This window comes from Benincasa hispida, chromosome 7 (assembly GCF_009727055.1).
Source record: "Benincasa hispida cultivar B227 chromosome 7, ASM972705v1, whole genome shotgun sequence".
Classification (NCBI taxonomy): Eukaryota; Viridiplantae; Streptophyta; class Magnoliopsida; order Cucurbitales; family Cucurbitaceae; genus Benincasa; species Benincasa hispida.
Window position 1 is genome coordinate 36,854,823 of NC_052355.1, and position 19,503 is coordinate 36,874,325.

The 19,503-nt window shown below is 32.2% G+C and overlaps 1 protein-coding gene across 1 annotated transcript; it reads right to left on the minus strand.

Moving 5' to 3' along the window:
• Positions 1 to 6,386: 6,386 nt before the first annotated feature.
• Positions 6,387 to 18,344, minus strand: LOC120081797 (ABC transporter B family member 4-like). Its single transcript, XM_039036966.1, has 13 exons — positions 18,219 to 18,344; positions 16,256 to 16,305; positions 14,695 to 15,063; positions 14,062 to 14,116; positions 13,582 to 13,757; positions 13,176 to 13,397; positions 12,326 to 12,564; positions 11,719 to 12,244; positions 10,762 to 11,035; positions 9,554 to 10,428; positions 8,307 to 8,573; positions 7,952 to 8,215; positions 6,387 to 7,188 (listed from the first exon to the last, which is right to left on the minus strand). Exons 3-13 carry the CDS (start codon positions 15,034 to 15,036, stop codon positions 6,529 to 6,531), a joined length of 3,900 nt encoding a protein of 1,299 aa, XP_038892894.1. The 5' UTR covers positions 15,037 to 15,063; positions 16,256 to 16,305; positions 18,219 to 18,344; the 3' UTR covers positions 6,387 to 6,528.
• Positions 18,345 to 19,503: the final 1,159 nt, after the last annotated feature.

A 19,503-nucleotide genomic window follows, 5' to 3' on the forward strand; every position in this document is an offset into this window, starting at 1 on the left:
GAAGATGTCTAAAGAAGATTTGGAGGTAATTTATTTATTGTGACTTTTAAATTTTAATCATATTGTACGTGCTTAACCATGCATGACATAAGTTCTTTTAAATTTGTTAAGGGGACACCATGCCACTTGGCTATAGGAACTGTAGATAATATTGTTGCATTCGTCACAATATTTGATGATGATGTGTCATGCTTAACTGTTAAAGTTCTGATTGACATTGTCATTGGAGAAGATTTGCCTAAACCAATTCCTGTGAAGGATAAAATAGAGTTCTTAAAGCAAGCAATGGGCAACTTAGTAAAATGGCCTCGTGAACTTGTAGTTATGGTTGACGAGAAAAAAGTATGTTTTCTTTTCAGTTTATGAGTTTGGTTATTTATTATTTTTCCTACTTTGAATTTTTGTAACTTTATGGTAGGATCATTCACCAATTAAGAGCTTCAACGAGTCCTCCAAATATACTGGACATGTCATGCATAACATGAACGATGTAGATATGATCCGTATCTCTTTGGACGAGCATATATTTGGAAGAGACAAATTTATTTATTTAGACCACAATGATTTGCTCCAATATTGCAATATGGTTGAAATAGTCTACATGTGTATTTTGACATACATTGCGTAAGTATTACTCATCTAGATTCACTCATGTATACTTTGTTTCATGTTGATAAATAATAACTTTTACTTTGTTTAGGTATCTTTGGGATGAATGTGGTCGTGATATTACGAAGAAGTTTTTTATAATTGATCAAGCAAGAATATCGCCACACGTGAAGTTTCAAGATCCGATCAGAAATTTAGCCAATCAACTAGAATTGGCTAATTTAGACCAATTAGTCCTCATTCCATATAACACAGGGTAAGTAGGATACAAGTTCTTAAGTTATTTTTAATTTGCATTATACACGTACTAATATTTCAAAATTGTTGTTTATTATATTTATCATTGGATATTGATTGTAATCAATCTACAAGAAAATTGTGTTTATGTTTTGGATTCTCTTCGAAGCAAGGTTCAAGAGGATTTTCATGGAGTTATAAATATATAAGTGTAATTGAACTTTCTTAGCTCTTAATTGAAGTATTTATGTTTAAATAATGTTTTAAAACTATTTAGTGGATTGAAAACATGACAAGCCAAGCACGATCTCCAACACTATCGGTCTTCTCCAAAATGGAAACCTATAAAGGTAAATTTGTATTCATTTTTTTAACAATTTATGTTCATTCGACTTCTTTATAACAATTTAATAATTGTTTTCAACTTCTTTATATGCAGTGTCCTCGTCAATTAGATTCTGTAGGATGCGGGTACTATGTGCAAAAGTATATACACGAAATAGTGCATAATCCTACTATTCCCATTACTAGCCTCGTACGTAAATTATTTATTTTTTATATAGTGCTAGCTTTAATTTAATAAATGGACGTAAACTTATGTTGAATTTATCTTTTTTTTTTTTTTTCCTTTTTGTAGTTCAATACAAAAGATGCATATATGCAAGGAGAGATCGACGTAATTCGGGTCCAATGGGCAAGTTTTGTTGGCCTTTGTGTAAGGATATAATTCTTGTTTTTTGTCTCAATAGAATGTAAATGCTAGCTTAGAATGAATGTAACTTTATCTAACCATGATCTTTGTGAATGGAATTAGTACTAATATGATATTTGTGAATGAGAGAAATGATGGCTTGGTGTAAGTATTCTATGCAAGTCTAGTTCTGATATTGTGATTCTTGTTTGTGGATAAATTCATAGGTGGAAGACATGATCTGTTTATTATTGGAAGCTGCATTCATGGTATTGTGATTCTGATATTGTGATTCTTGTTTATTCATGGAATTAGTACTAATTGATATTTGTGAATGAGAAAAATGATGGCTTGGTGTAAGTATTCTATGAAAGTTTGGTTCTGGTATTGTGATTCTTGTTTGTGGATAAATTCATAGGTGGAAAACATGATCTGTTTATTATTGGAAGTTGAATTCATGGTATTGTGATTCTTGTTTATTCATGGAATTAGTACTAATTGATATTTGTGAATGAAAGAAATGATGGCTTTGGTGTAAGCTGTATTCTATGAAAGTCTGGTTCTGGTATTGTTTTGCAAATTTTGGTGGATAAACTCATAGGTAGAAGAAAAATATTGATGAGTATATGTAATGGATTGGAAATATTGATTCTTGTTTGTAGATAAATTCATAGGTGGAAGATAAATATTGATGGGCTCGCCATGAATTTTTTTTTATACTTTTTAATATAAAACAATGACGGACATTTCCTGGCCCAACACGAGACAAATAATGTCATTTTTAACTTATTTGACCAAAAAAATGGATTCGACAACGAAATTAAAAAAAAAAAGGGATAGATTCGGTCTTTAATGTCAGTTAAGAATTAGAAAAAAAATAGGCTTTAATATCGGTTGCAATCGACATTAAAGACCTTTAATCACTAAAGACATTTATGTCCGTTGCAAGACCTTCAATGTTGAGACTTTCAATGTCGGTTGGAACTGACATTGAAGGTCTTTAATATCGGTTGCAACCGACATTGAAGTCCTTTAATGTCGGTTTAAAACCTATATTAAAGGAAACCGACATTAAAGGCCTTTAATAACACTATCTTTAATGTCGGTTGTCAACCGACATTAAAGCCCGGATTTTTTCTAGCAATTAAGTTTGCAGAACCTAATATTGTATTGACTTTTGCTTCCAACATTGTCAGTTTGGAAAAATATTTTCTACTTGAAAGTATTATGTGTGTAGTTGCACTATCTGTCAGACATATAGCTTCTTTGCTCATTTTTTAATCACCCAACATATGAAAATGATCAAGGTTTCTTCATTAAAAGAAAATAATTACAATAAGAAAAACGACATTTGGAATATACAAAAGTTAACATTTACTAAGAAAAAAAAACATAATGATGGATAAAAAAAGACATTAAGTTTAAATATTTTCAAAGTCAAAAGAAACAATTGATGTTCTATCAATTGTGTCGATCTTCTCTTCAGGAGATTCAAAGAAGTCTGCCATATCCAAATTTGTTATATTGGATGGGTCAAATATATCATTATCCTGATATGTAAAATTTGCTTCCACATTTTTTTCTTTTTCTTTTAGAGAGACTTGATAGAGATCAACTAAGTGTTTTAACGTACAACATATATGTGACCAATGACCAATCATTTCACATTGGAAGCATTTATTTTCAACACTTTTTGAACTCTTATCTTGTGGAGCTTTTCCTTTGTGATCATCATTCTGTGTGGTTCTTTTCAAATTTGAATGATTAGAACGACCACTACGAAAATAGTAATTATTTCTTCCTCTGCCACGGTCACGACCTCGACTATAACCATGACCTCATCCACAATTATTAATATTCACAATATTCACATCAGGGAATGTTGTTGTTCCAATTGGTTGAGATTCGTAGTTTTCCATCAATAACTCGCTATTTTGTTCGACCACGAGAAGACATGAAATTAGTTCAGAAATTGTTTAAAACCTTTCTCGCGATATTGCTATTGCAGGAGCATATTCGAGACCTGAAATGTAGAAAATGTCTTCTCTAACATGTCAGAATCAGTAATTTTCTCTCTGCATAAGAACAATTTCAAACTGATTTTAAATAATGTGGAATTGTAATCACTTATTGATTTAAAATCTTGTAACCTCAAATGCATCCACTCATAATGAGCTTTATGAAGAATAACTGTTTTTTTTATGATCATACTTCTCTTTCAAATTTCTCTATAAGATACGGTGATCTTTTATTGTAAGATACTCTATTTTCAATCCCTCGTGGAGATGATGACGAAGGAAAATCATAGCTTTTGCTTTGTCCTGGCTGGATGTCATATTTTCTTCTTTAATTGTTTCCCCTAAATTCATAACATCCAGGTAGATTTTGGCATCGAGCACCCATGACAAATAATTATTGCATTAATGTCAAGTGCTGCGAATTCTAATTTCGTAAGGTTTGTCATGACAATACTATCACAAAATATTGTAATTATATTAGAAATTTAGTATATATCAAATACGTAAAACAACATTTAATTATAACAAAGAGGAAAAAATCGGTATACCTTTAGAACCTAACTTTAGTAGGAGAAACGATAGGAGCTCGTGCTAATAACGTGCTATAAAATTGAGGAGTAAGACGGAACATGAATATAGAGAAAATATAATATAGTAATAAAATATATTTAAAATAAAATAAAATAACAAAATAATTAAATTAAATAAATAAATTATAGGAAATGGGAAAATATGGAAATTTCCTCCAAGGCTTTTGGATTTCTTACCAATATGTATGTGTCTTCCAAAACCCACCAAATGCTGCTATCTATAGACAATTTGAATGAGAGATTCAAACCCACGACTACAGCTTCAACATGTGCTCTCCTTACCACTACACCACCATTGCATTTTCAAGAAGAAAATGCAAAATACGATAAGTTGAGGGGGCACGTGTCCCTCCTAGCTCCTATGTGGCTCACTATATTAAATTGACCACAAAAAAAGGAAAAAATAATAATAAAAATAATAATATTAACCAAATTGGATTTATTTAGCTAAGTTATTTTTTTCATCTATTTTGTTTTACTCCCTTGATCTTCTCTCTCACTCTAAACACTATAATTTTTTTTTCATCTCTCTTATTTTGTTACTAAAAAGAAACACGCAAGGAAAAGAAAAGAGAAGTAAAAACAAACAATGAGTAAAAAAAAGATAAACAACAAGATGTGAAGCAATATGTATCAATAAATAAAAGAGAAACTCACAAGACAATAAAGAAATAATTGTAATAGAAAAATGAAGAATAAGAACAACAACAATAACCATATGCCTATCCTTTTAGTTTTTTTCCCCATTTTTAGGAGAGCTTGAAGAAAAAAAGAAAAAGAAAAAAAAATTGAAATCCAAAATACTAAACTATCTTATTATTTGAAATATGGATCATTGGGATCAAAACTTTACTAATACATCTCCAACTAAGTGAATTTTTCCTGTGTGTTAGATTTTTGACATTGTAGAGATTTTTTTTTGTGTGTGGAACTCTCCCTTGATTTATGTAAGGACGGAGGTGTTGGGTTTCTAAAGAAGAGGGGATTTGGATATAGTTGCTAGGTTTCTTTTTAGAGAGAAAATGAGGATTTTGGGGGTGGTTGTGGATGGAGACTTTCTAGGGTTTTTTTAAAAAAAAAAGAAAAAAAAAGAAAAAAAGAGGTTTGTATGAAATGAAATTAGGTATTTAAAGTCTACAAATTTTAATCCAAATGTCATTTTCTTTTTGTTGTTTTTTATCTCAAATTTGAAAATTTACTAAACTTGTCATATCCTCAAAAACGAAGGACAACTTCTGGACAACTAAAACCAAATTCAAAATTTTCTACATTTGTTTTGTTATTTTTTTTTTACCCTAACTAAATTGATTACTTTAACCAAACTAAAATAATTTATTTTAAATAAGATCGGATAAAAATTGGTGATTACACTTAGTTCTTTTAAAAGGATGCATTAAAAACTAGTCAATGGTAGAGTGCTTATATTGAAAAATAGATTAACTACATGAATAGGCCATTTGAAAACTCAAATTACAAATAGAATTTTCAGCTTTGTCGATGCCCAAACTAATTGAAGTCAAAGTTAAAATTGAATTTATTGCTATGCCCATTATATATTTTTTTAATTAATGAATGGTTGAAATTTTTCAAAAAAAAAAAATACATACATTTTTTGACATTGAATTTTTACTCATAGGTCACTTTGGTCCCTAAATTTTTAAAACAATCCTTCCTTATTTCTCTTTGATATTGGAACGATCAAAGATTTTTAAAAAATACCATTAACTTATTTTTTTTTAAATACTCTTATTATTGGTGTATGAACACAAACCGTTAATATCCATTTGAAAAATATTCTTAAACCGTCAAAAGTTACATTGATACTCTTACCCTAACAAAAAAAATAAAAACAATTTTAAAATGTAGTAATCAATTTATTTGAAGATTTCTTAAATTAGAAAAGAATCAATTTTAAAATAAATTATATACATATCTTTTTTATATATATAGATACTCCATTTTTTTCCACTTGTGTCCAATTCTTACATAAATTTTTTTCACAATAAAATATAAACCAAAATAGATATATTTGGCTACTTAATGCACAATCAACTACAAATGTATAAACATACTAACGGGTGCTTTGATAGTATGTTAAATCACTGATTGACCCAAAAGCTTAAGCTTATGAACGAAAGTAAATTTACTATTATATCATCTTCCAATTGGCTCTTATAACAGTAGGTTTCAAAATATATAGCCCTACTTGCTGAGTACCTTGTATGCTTAAATCATTTTGTTTATATTGCATCATATAACACATTTAAGGGTTTGAACAACTTAAAAGTAAAACATAAACATACAATTTTGTTTGTAAAATTTGAAGAAAAAGAAAAAGTAAGAAGAGAGTTTAGCTGAAGTTTATAGGTAAGGGTGGTTGGAATTAGGAAGAAGCAGCAGCAGAAGTGTGGAGTTGAATTAAAGAAGCATAAAACCCATCTTTGATCGTGAGAAGCTTTTCATGCTTACCTTTCTCGACGATGATTCCATTCTTAACAACGGCGATCAGGTCGGCATTCATGATCGTCGAGAGACGATGAGCTACCACCACCGTGGTTCTATTCACCATCACTTTGTCTAATGCATCTTGCACAACTCGCTCCGACTCTGCATCTAGTGCGCTTGTGGCTTCATCTAGTAGTAGTATTTTTGGATTCTTTATGATCGCTCGGGCGATCGCCACTCGTTGCTTTTGGCCTCCTGATAACTGCACTCCTCTCTCCCCAACCACTGTGTCGTATCCATGTTGCAATCCACTTATGAACCGGTGTGCATTCGCCGCCTCTGCCGCCGCTATTATTTCCCCTTCGCTTGCCTTCCTATCCCCTCCTTTCCCGTACGCAATGTTGGCTCGTATAGTTTCGTTGAAAAGCACCGGCTCTTGGCTCACTAGACCCATTTGTTGCCTTAGCCATTTCAATTGTAGCTTTTGGATTTCTATACCGTCAATCGTTATCGTGCCCGAGTCAGGATTGTAAAACCTTTGCAACAACGCAATCACCGTGGATTTTCCACTACCACTTTCTCCAACCAGAGCTATTGTCTAAAACAGATATCACATCATAATCATAATCATAATAATCAAGGATAATTTTTAATTTTGCGCAAGTAACCACGATAAGTTTTTCTTCTTTCAAAACTAACACCTATTTAGAGAATTCGTTGAAATAGTTTTCCTAGATCCTCCCGGATTGATTCTTTTCATCATACATCCAAACCATCAATTTTTTTAGGTTTCCTCAATGGAACCTTCGCAAGGACGAAGACTAGGTTCATATGTAATCTTTCCCAAAACACGATCACCCAATCTTTCGTAGATCGCTCATAAGACTTGGGAAAGATTACATACAAACTTGGTGTTCATCATGACTGAGATTCCACAAAAAAAGTTCAAAAAAATTGATAGATCTCAACTGGAAAAACCGAGAACAATTATTTCAATGAGCTCTCCAAAAAGGTGCTAGTTGTGAAAGAGGGAAACAATTTAGCATTATTTCTAACAAATTCTACATACTATGAAACATATATTATGTTAAGAAATTGACAATCTAGGATGAATAGAATATGTAAAACAATAGAGAATTGATACAAAGATTTACGTGGTTTATTAACAGTGTAGCTATGTTGATGAGGGCAAAGGGAGAGCAGTTTATTATTAGAGAATTTATATAGTACTCTTCTAAACCCTAGTATCAAATTCGTAAATAGGATAAATTCAAATACAACTAAGATCATTCGAAGCACCCGATTCAATACATTCCAACATTTATCAATCATGAATTGAATGCACATATGATTTTGAATACCTTGCCAGGATGAATATGCAGGCTGAGATCTCTAAATATTTGTATGTTTGGCCTCGAAGGATACTTAAAACTTATATGTTTAAGCTCTATTTCTCCTTTTAAATCACTCAATATTGTTCCAGATTCATCGCTGGGATCTATCTTTGATTCCCTATCTATTATTGCAAATACTGAAGCAGCAGCAAGCTTAGCTTTGGTAGTGTCTTGAGTCATGGAGCTGGAATGAGAAATTCCAGTAGCTGCCATTGTCAAAGCAAAAAACACCTACATTGTCCACAGATTCCTCATATGTTAAAAATGAAGAAATGACAAGCACAAAAAGCAAGCAAGCAAGCAGAGGGATGGATTAATTTACTCGAAACACTTCAGCAAACGTTGTTCTACCGTCGTCCACCAAACGAGCACCGACATAGAATGTAAGGGCGTATACGTTGAACAATAAGAAGAAAGACACTCCAAATCCAATTCCACTGATGAAGCCTTGTCTTATTCCTGATTTCAATGGGGCTTCGCATTTGCTTTTGTAAATGTTCATCACTTTATCTTCTGCACAAAAAGAAGCAACTGTTCTTATGCCCCCCACTGCGTCGTTCGCAACTTGGCTTGCTTCTTCATACATACTCTGCATTGCAAAAACACGTCTATAAGTAGTTTACAAAGGCTCCGTTTAATAACGTTCATGTTTCTTGTTTTCTATTTAAAAACTAGAAACAAGAATATGTTTGGTAATTGTTTCTGTTTTTGAAAAAAAAAAAAAAGAAACATAAACTTTTTTGATAACTATTTCTCATTTCTTATTTCTTTTTTTTCCTTACTATTATTTATAAAAAAAATCCCGACACAGTATCAGGAGTTACCCAAGACCTCTCGAATGAGTTGAAAACATACATGCTCTCTACAACCAACTAGGCAAAAAGCAACTTTGCTTCAAAACACGACCATATAGAGAAATCCAAAAACAAAACAAGGAGAAGCTACTTTTTTTAGAAGCATTTAAAAGATTTAGAAACAAGAAACTAGAACGGTTATTAAACTAGTCAGTTTCTTATAGAAATTGGAAAAAAAAAAACAAGAAACAAGAAACAAAAAATGAGAACGTGTAAAGCCCCCGATTATCTACACTTATAAGAGGAAGGGTAAAAAGGAAAAAGAGCAAGGAAATTTGGTTATGAAGAGAATGGAGAGAGCAAATGCGGTTTCAGAAGGGGTAGTGGGAGAGAAATTCGGTTAAGGTAGGGGCCAGCTGCAGGTTAAATATCTCAATAGGAAATCCAAGAAGGGTGCAGAAAAATAAGAAGAAGAGTCTTCATGGAAAGATTTCCAAGCTCTCTCGAACTTCCGCTGGGTTTCTAAGGGTTACTTGCTTGTTTTGTTAATTTCTATTGTTCTCTAGTGATCTGAGACCTTGATTTTCTTCTTACTTGTTGCTTAACGTTAGCATATTAATAGAAGAAGGTCTCGACTTATTTGTGGTTTTGTTCTTCTTAGCTGTGGTATTTTAATCTATGAAAGGTTAGTTTGTGGGATTGATTGAAGTTAGGATCGAGAGTTTTAACACAACGTACCAAACAATCACACAATATAAGGAGATTGAAGACTCACCTTGGCGTCGCCGCTAAATCCTCTCATGAATCTAATCTGTATAAGTGAATTAACGGCGATGAGAGGAATGAGAGCAAGAACAATGAGAGCCAATTCCCAGCTTGCAACAAAGGCAATCACTAAACCTGCAACAGCAGAAGCAACATTGCCTACATTCTGAGAGAGTGAATCCCCAACTAAGGCTCTAACAGAGGCTGCATCAGATGATAATCTTGCACCAATGGCTCCACTAGAATGTTCAGCCTCATCAAACCAACTCACTTCCATATGAACCACCTTCTCGAAACACAACGCTCTGATGCGCTCAATTAACTTACATCCCCCTACCGAAAAGAAGTAAGCCCGCCATGGATGTGCCACAAGTGAAGCCACACCAAGAACTATGTAAATGATGGCCCAAAACTTGGTATCTTTCTTTAATTGGTCTGGGGGAAGGTAAAATGTCTTTATCACAGTAGAAATTAGTAGTCCAAAAATGGGAAGTATCACTCCACACAGCACTGCTCCAATTGTTCCTATCAGAAGCACAGGAATCTCTGGCTTATTAAGTCCGGCAAGACGGCGGAGAGAAACCGGAGGAGCTTTTAAGGATTCATCTTCAATTGTGTCATCGACGTCGCCGGCATCCGGTAAGTCAAGTCCTGTTGTCAAACCGAACATAGATAAAGACCGACGGCTGCTGCGACCAACGGATGATCCTCTACTTATGGATCTTGGATAAGGTGCCTTTTGACTTGATTGTCTCATTGATTCCAAAGAAAACTCTTGTCGATTTACATCTTCTGAAGCTCTTGCTGAGTCTTGGTTTGCTTCTTGCAGGCGTATTAATTGTGAATATGCACCGTTTGGATCCATGATGAGTTGCAAGTGGGAACCTGCTCAATTGAACAAGGACGGAGATTTTGTTAGATGATATAATATCAAATTTTTTGAGTTTTTCGTATGGATGACCTTAAGAAAAGAACGAGAGCTAGAGTGAGTAGCTAGAGCAAGTATCATGAATCGAGCCACCAAGCATGCATCTCAAGGTCGTTATGACAATTTGACCATGTGGCGACGCAAGCAAAAGGTCAAAAAGCTTTAACTTTTTAAAACCTAGGTCATTTTTTTTCATTCGTTCCCCTCGAAGGGGCTTTCCGTCGTAAATTCCCAAAAAGTTTTTACTATCAGTTTGTGAAAATGAATGAAATGAAGGACATATACAATACCTTTCTCAACCATCCTCCCTCTGTGAATTACAGCAATCATGTCAGCATTCCTAACAGTGCTCAAACGATGGGCAACAATCACAGTAGTTCTATTCACCATAATCCTATCTAAAGCCTCTTGCACAACTCTTTCAGATTCTGCATCAAGTGCACTTGTGGCTTCATCAAGTAGTAAAATTCTAGGGTTCTTCAAAATTGCTCTTGCTATTGCAATCCTTTGTTTCTGCCCTCCAGATAGCTGAGTTCCATGCTCCCCCACCATCGTATCCAATCCCTATGACCATCAAATTCAATTAACTAATATGTTCATGTTTTAGATGCATTCAAATGTACATGAGGATAAATGCATGTATGGAGAGTTTGTGAAGCAACCTAAAAACGTTTTCATTTTTCACGGCTAGTATCCTTCTAGAAAATTCGTTGAAATAATTTTTCACTGAGATCAACCATCAAGATTTGAACAATTTTCTTTTTCATCTTATACCTAAATTATTGAATCTTTTTTGGACTTTTCCTAGTGGAATCTCGACTAGGATGAAGATTTTGATCTTTTCCAAAATTTAAAAATCACATTGTGATCACCTAAGATCCATTTGGAAAGTTCGTTTAGATAATTGGTAAATCCTTTAAGAAATTTGGAAATCTAAGAAACAAATATTGGGTGCTAGTAGATTTGATATAAGATGCGGTAAAGATAACAAAATGTTTGGAGAGATTACATAATATTTGAAATAATTATGTAGAATCTCGGTGTTCATCCTATGAGATTTTACTAAGAAAGCTCAAAACAATCGATAGTTTGGATATAAGATTAAAAAATTAATTTTTTTTGTTTAAATCTCGGTGGTCGATCTCGACAACCAAGTAAAAACTATTTCAACGAATTTTCTAAGAGGGTGGTGTTACGAAAAATGAAAACATTTGACGGTTATTTCTGACAATCATTTGTAGAATTACCTGAGGCAGTTTGTCAATAAATTTAGCAGCATTTGCTAGTTCACAAGCCCCTTTAATTTCCTCATCAGTTGCATCATCTTTGCCATATGCAATATTATCTTTAATGGAGGCAGTGAAAAGTATTGGTTCTTGGCTAACAAGACCGATTTTCGTCCGAATCCATCTAAGCTGAAAATCTTTCAGGTTAACGCCATCGATGAGTACCTCACCGGACTGCGGATCATAAAATCTCTCTATCAAACTGATTACTGTTGACTTGCCACTGCCACTTTCCCCAACTAATGCTGCAGTAGTGCCACTAGGAATGTGAAGAGAGAAGCCATTGAATATGGCTTCATCTGGCCTGGTTGGATAACTAAAATACACATCTTTTAAATCTATGTCTCCTTGAATATCATCTAATGTTTTGCCCAATGGATCATAAACATCAATATTTGGCTTCCTTTCAATTGTCTCGAACATCTTATAGGCAGCGGCTCGACCCGCAGCGAATGCGCTCATGCACGGTGATATTTGGCCTAAGGACCTGAAGAGAAATTTGCATATGAATGTTGCACAAAATGCCATGGATTTGTGGATATCCAAAAGATTATTGTTATGCACTTACATTGAGCCTGCCAAGACAGCTACAATGACGTTTATCACTTGACCGCCATTATATCCTTTCTCTAGTATCATCTTTCCGCCAAACCAAACAGCCAAAGAGTAAGAACAAAATACAATCATCATTACCATACCAATTCCTATTCCACCACCCAAACCTTCCTTCACACCAGATTTATAAGCATGTACTAGGAACTTCTCGTAACTTCTTATAGCTTGCTTCTCACCCGTAAATGATGCAACCTAAAGATACAAAAATTTTAATGTTATGAAATCGATAATCAAAGATAAACAAAAAAATATAAACGTTAGAGAATCGACATAGAGATCTACAACGTTCATTAAAGAGGTGTTTGAACCAAGGAGTTGAGAAGTGTGAAGTTGTAAACTTCCATTCCTTGTTTGGCCTAAGGAGTTTGTGGGCCTAAGACTATAAAACATCAATTGTATGTCTTATTAACTCCTTATACTGTGACTCCATGAGTTCACAACTCCCCAGACTTCACAACTTCACTCCACTCTTCACCCCAAACACCCCTTACCAGTTTGTTAGCTATGTTAAGATTACAGATTTTGAGCAAAAAAAAAAAAAAAAATTACAGATTTAGAGGCTCTAGTAGAGTTACAGAGTTTGTTTAATGCACTCTTCTAAACTCCAAGGCCAAAATCATAAATAACATGAATATGAATACAACTTAAGTTGTGTCTCCCCTAGACACAACTGACTTATTGACCCGATGCTTGGTTATTTAGAGAGCTAGATAATAGATTCAAGGCATTTCAACACTTAAGTTTCAAGCTAAAATGATCACGCATTCATCTTTCGGAGTAATAGAGAGTTGAATTGTTTATACCGTTCTGATCGAGCCAATAGTCTGCTCAACGACATTTGCTGCATTCGCATAAGCGCTTTGCCCTCGAGCAGCCATATTGTACATGAATCGAGCAATTGTTGCTCCAGCTACCACAAGAAGTGGGATGGCGGATAACATCACCAATGCCAACAGCCAACCTCTTACAAAAGCTATTGTGAACCCTCCAATGAAGGTTGTAATTAGTTGGACAGTTTTCCCAACCTGTATAAGAAGAAGATCAACAATGTTAGTTCCTTTTCCTTGTGTTGAAGAATCCTACGCTACAAGAAAATGAGTTTCCGCCAACGGAATTTTGTAGCCGTTGGGACATCCTCTATATCCCGACGCCAATCTTTGATGCGTCGGGATAGAGTTCGAAAAAGCGAATTGTGAGTTATAATCATACCTTTTCACCCATAGCATCTTGAATTAGGACAGTATCACCAGACATTCTACCCACAACTTCTCCAGTATTTGTTTCTTTGTCAAAGAAAGCAACATCTTGTCTTAATATAGTTTTCAAATACAACCCTCTAATCCTTGCAGCTTGTCTTTCCCCTGTTACTATCCAACATGACACCTCTGCATACACATTATCTAATTAGACACATCCCGTGTTATATTTAAGGTATGTTTAAGAGTGATTTTATAATACTTAAAATCACTTTTAAATATGTTTTTAATCGTCCAAAACCAATTTTAATGATACGAAAATTGCATTTAAAAGTGTAAAATTAAATATTAGATTAATTTTAAGTTATTAAAGTCGTGTTTCAAAGTTATTTTAAACCTAACAAAAATAATTTTAATAATTTCAAAATCACTCCCACACATGCACGCATACGTAGATATTATTAAACATTGATAGATTTTGATATCTACTTACGGAGAAATGCTGCTACTGCAGTTCCAATGGCCAAGTACACAAATTTTAGGCACACCTACATGTATATGTATATATATATGCTTAATGCTTGGAGATGAGAAGGCAACCAAGATGACTCTTGTAAAATGAAAGGAAAAGATCAATTTATACCCCTAAATTTTTAGCATTGTGTCAATTAAAATCCTGAACTTTTGTAAGTATATCAACGTACCCTCTCTAAATTTCATTCGACCAATATATCATGTGAAACTTGTGATTTCAGTCAATCAAACTCCTAAATTTTCATAAGTCAATCAATTTAGACATTTCATTATAATTACCTTTGAAAATCATTCATGCATTGATACTCCAATGTGTGTAGACTTCTTCAAATGTTGGTTTTACAAAACTGAACAATTAGAGTAAATGCATGGACGATTCTCAAAGAAAATTCTGACTAAGAGTCTAAATTGATCAATTTAAGAAAGTTTAAGAGTTTAATAGATACAGTTATAAACTTCACACGAGGTTTTCTCAAACGAAATATAATGGAGAGTGTAAATTGATATACTCACAAAAGTTCAGGGTTTTAAATGGATACAGACCCGAAAATATAGAGGTATGAAATAACTTAAGATTATAAAATTTTTTAACCTTGGAAACGGCAGAAACAATGTTGTGAGTACCCTGATTACTTCCAAAGGAATTGATAAGTTGTCCAAAGAGCACAGTCATTAGAGGCATTCCCACTCCATTTCCTATGCCTCCAATGCTTCCAACCAACATAAGTATGTAATCATATGAATCTGCAAAGGAAAACAGCTTAAGAAAAGGAACAGATTTGGCTTTCTCCTCTTCTTCTTTCTTCTTATTCTCCTCTCCTCCCTTCTGCTTGCCATTCAAGCTCGGGTTGCTCGATCCCGATGGCGACGATACATTCTCGGCCATATTCCTCTTCCAAACTAGGCCATTTTCTACGTTCTCATCTCTCTCCATTTGATCTTGGACTACTTTAATTTACACCTACAAGACGCACACAAATGCCCGAAATCAGCACCCTAGATACACAACAGTTGATCAACGATAATCATGTTAAATCACTAATTGAGTTAAAAAAAAATAACGTTACAAGAATTTGAACACAAGACCTTTTGCTTTGGTACTACGTTCAATCATTGATTGACTTAAAAGCTTACGCTTATGGGTGAAGTTAAATTTAATAAATCAAAAGCCGTCATTGGCAAGAGAAACACAAACTATTATTACATGTAAGAATGCAAAAATGAACAAATTTTGATTTTAGGCCATGTTTACCAATTTATAATGAAAATTGGTATAATCGTAATCGAATTCTATCGACAGATCAGGGTCTCAATCGCAAATGTAATTAGATCGCTTTTGTTCTCATTTACCTAAAATTAAGAATTTTGTCAAATTTACTATTACTGTTATGATTACTTTTATCTCTAAGAGCCAAATCATAACAATAACAGTAACGATATGTGTCAACATCTATAGTTTTTTTTATTTGAAACAATAACAATAATGGTAACTATAACCATAACCATAACAATTACTGTAACGGTAACGATACGACATAATTTTCGAATGCAATTCAATTGATCAACTCATGTTCATCGTTCAGATTACATTACCTGATTACAGATTTTCAACTAGGGCCTACATATCAATACGAATGCGGAATGCCGGTAAACACTAACAAACGTAAAAAAATGGGTCCGCACATTCCAAATTACTTCATTTATTGCGATACACCTTTCGTAGATGTGGCTTTAATGTTGTAAACATAAGTTTTGTTGCAATGTAATGATACGAACAATGGTTACAACCCTAGGTAAATAAAAGGTAATAAAGAATTTTGTAACTTGAAACTTTAAATCATAAACATATAGGCAAATCAAATCTATCACCAAAAACTTGTACCCATAGTGTTAATCTGAAATTGTTCTTTTTTTTTCTTTCTTTTTTTCCAGAAAAATATGAAAACGGTTCTAAATTCTCAAATAATCATAAAATATCTCAAACATTTTAGAACCATTATTTCAGCTAAAAGCACGAAGTTACTAAAAATTTCATGAACAATATCAAGAAATCTTAATAAAATTTTTATTGAATTGAACATAATTATATATTTCTTGACATTCCATAATACAAGTAAATAATAAAAAAATATTTAGTAAAATAGACTACTCACCGAATTGACGTTGTGCTTCAAATCATAAATTACTCCTACTTCTGTCCAACCTGAAATTATAATGAAGTATAAGAAATTGTGATTTTGCAATTTATTAAAGTATAAGAAATTGTGATTTTGCATTTTATTAAAGTATAAGAAATTGTGATTTTGTATTTTATTTTCTCTCATCATATATAAATACTATATTTTTTTCGAACGATTTTTAAATATAGAAAAACGAATCAAAATATTTACAAAATATAACAAAATTTTAGAATTATCAATGATAAACGTTAATAAAAACGGATAGACTTCTATCTATCAACATCTATCATTCATAATTATGAAATTTTGTTATATTTTGTAAATATTTTCAGCAGTTTTACCATTTAAAATAATTTATCTTCCTTTTTCTAATAAAAATAATTTTTTTCACAAAGTCAGCCAAACTTAACATTAATTCACATGACATTTCTCTTTAAAAGTCGAACATCATATATGAACTAAATAAAATAAAACATTTCCTTGCTCCCAAATTAACATTTCACGTTGTCAGCTGCACTCAGCCATGTGACCAACCATATGACGCCACGTGTTAAGCCCTTTTTGTGTGTACGTTTTTGTAATTTTGCGTTTTGTCCCTCTCTATCTTCCATTTTTAAACACTATANCGTGTTAAATAGAGTTTATTGAGAGGTCGGGAATTTCGAGGAAACGTGGAAAGACCGCTTCAAACAAATTGTAAATTATATATATTTCTTTTTAAAAAATAAACTGATAATTTGGAGGGATTTCAAATAAGTTGTTTGTTACTAGGAGAGAAGGAGAAAATTTTCAAATTATTTAGGCAACCAAAAAAAAAAAAAACATTTTGGTCCATTTTTTATTTTTTTATTTTTTACTAAATACTCATTTTTTTCTAATATAAAAACCCTTTTTCCAAGCACCAAATGGAAAATAAGTATTTTAAAAAAAATTAGAAGAGAAAGCGAGTATTTTAATGACAATTAAAAGTTAAAAGTATAAATCTTAAAATTTAAATATCATGGTGAAACAAAATTCAAACCTTAAAATTAAAATGGTAATATTTTAAAATTTAAAACTAAATTCAAAATAAAATCAAAACTAAAAGTTGAATACCTTAGAACCTAGAATCAAAATGAAACTTGACTCAAAACCTATAGATCATATAAATATACCTTTCCCTCAAAAAAAATCTAAATAAGATAGTTGAATTTTGTCGAATTCATTTAAAAGTAAATTACTTATTTAAATGTGTTATATTCTACTTTTCAATTAACCAAAAATAATTAAAAGTCTATATTATTACTTCTCCCTTTATATTTGAAATCATTTTCACACCAAATGAAAAAAAAAAAATTAAAATCATTTTTTAGATTTAAGATCACAAAATTTAAAATAATTTATTGAACTCACTTGAATCCAAATGATTTTTAAAAAGAGTAGGGAAATATTCTCTTTTCTCCTTTAATTTTATTTTACATTTTTTCTTACTTTTTTTTCCCTCTCCCTCCTTTGATCATCCTCTTCCTCTTCAATTCCCACTTCATTTCCTCTCTCCTCTGTAAGGTCTTATTTTCCTCCATAGCCAACCCTTTGTAAGTTCCTTTATATTTCTTTTATTTATTTATTTATTATTATTATTATTACAAACCAGCCAAATCCCTCTTGGAAATTCTTCTCATTTTCCTTTAAACAAATTCTCCAATCAATATTTTAAAATTCTCCCTTGATACCTTCATTTCCAACTCCAAGAAGTTCTTGCCCAAAAAAAAAAAAGACAGAACCTTTACCTCATTTGAACCATATATATAACAATTCACTTTCTACTAATGCCATTTTTTGTAAACTAGAAAAAAAAAAAATTCAAGTCTTTCTTAAAACAAGGGAAAAAAACAAGCCAAAAAAATAAATTAAAAAAAAAAACAAAATATTGTGATTGAAATTTAACAACACTTACCAAATATTGAGTTCTCCATAGTGTTTAAGCTTCATAGATCCCTCCAACTTCAGCCAAACTTTGCTTCTATTTTCTCTCCCTATTCTGATTGTTTTTTTTTTCCCCTTCTTTTTATAAACTAATAATTAACCCTTCTAAAGTCTCTTCTTTCTCACCTACACTCTACAAATACAACACAAATAAATATTAAAATCAAATAATGAGAAAATAAATAAACTAAGCTAGACTTGGTCCTGTTTCTTATATATATATATATATATATACACTTAGCTTACCTGTATATATCTTGCTTTCATTAATTAACACTCAATTAATTTAATAAATCAACTAGTCCTAGCCGCTTGCTGGTATTAATCAACTATTTTTTTCATTTTTCTCTCTTTTATGTAACAGTTGACTAATTTTTTCTAGATGCACAAGTTCTGCTAAGGACTCAGTTGTCTTTTTACCTTTATACATTATTTTAAAAAGAAAAAGTCAAATTGTTGGTTAAGGGCAAAAAGGTAAAATCATCCATAATTAAAAAAAAATAATAATAAAATTGGCAATACTTACAGATCCCTCAAAACTTCTTCAAAGTTCCCTTCCTTAACTATTCTCATCAGCATCTCTTTTTTTCCTCCCTATTCTGTTTGTTTGTTTTTGTTTTTATAAACTAAGCCTCAACCATGTGTCTATCACACAAAACACCACCTCCAACAACACGTGCCTTCACCCTTAAATTTCGTTTTTTTTTCTTTTGGTAAAATACTTTTTTCGTCCCGAGTTCTTAATTTTTTTTCCTAGAAGATTATATTTTGAACGGACGTTTGGGACAACAACTATCTTTACGGTAAATATTATTTCAAAACCTTCACTTAACTATATTCAACACTATTTCAAAACTCTCATTTACTATCGTATTTGCTATTTACTACAGTTTTTACTGTTTTATATTATCATTTTTTTAAAATTTTTTGCTACAATATTTACTATTTCCTTCTCAAATAGTTTACACCCAAACACATATTATTGTAACCCAAATTAAAATAATCTACACTCAAACACAAATTATTATAACCCAATTATAATAACTCTAGGACTACAATAACCAACTCCTTGCCCCCAAACGCTTTTAAGTCTTCATTTGAAATTTGAGTTTCGTTTCAATTTCTTCTATAGGTTTCATGATTTACACTTTTAATTTCAATCTTCACTAAAATTTCACTTTCCGTCTATTAAATAAACTAAAAGAGTTACAATTAATTGAGTTATATTATTTTTCATCATTATTAAAATTAAACTT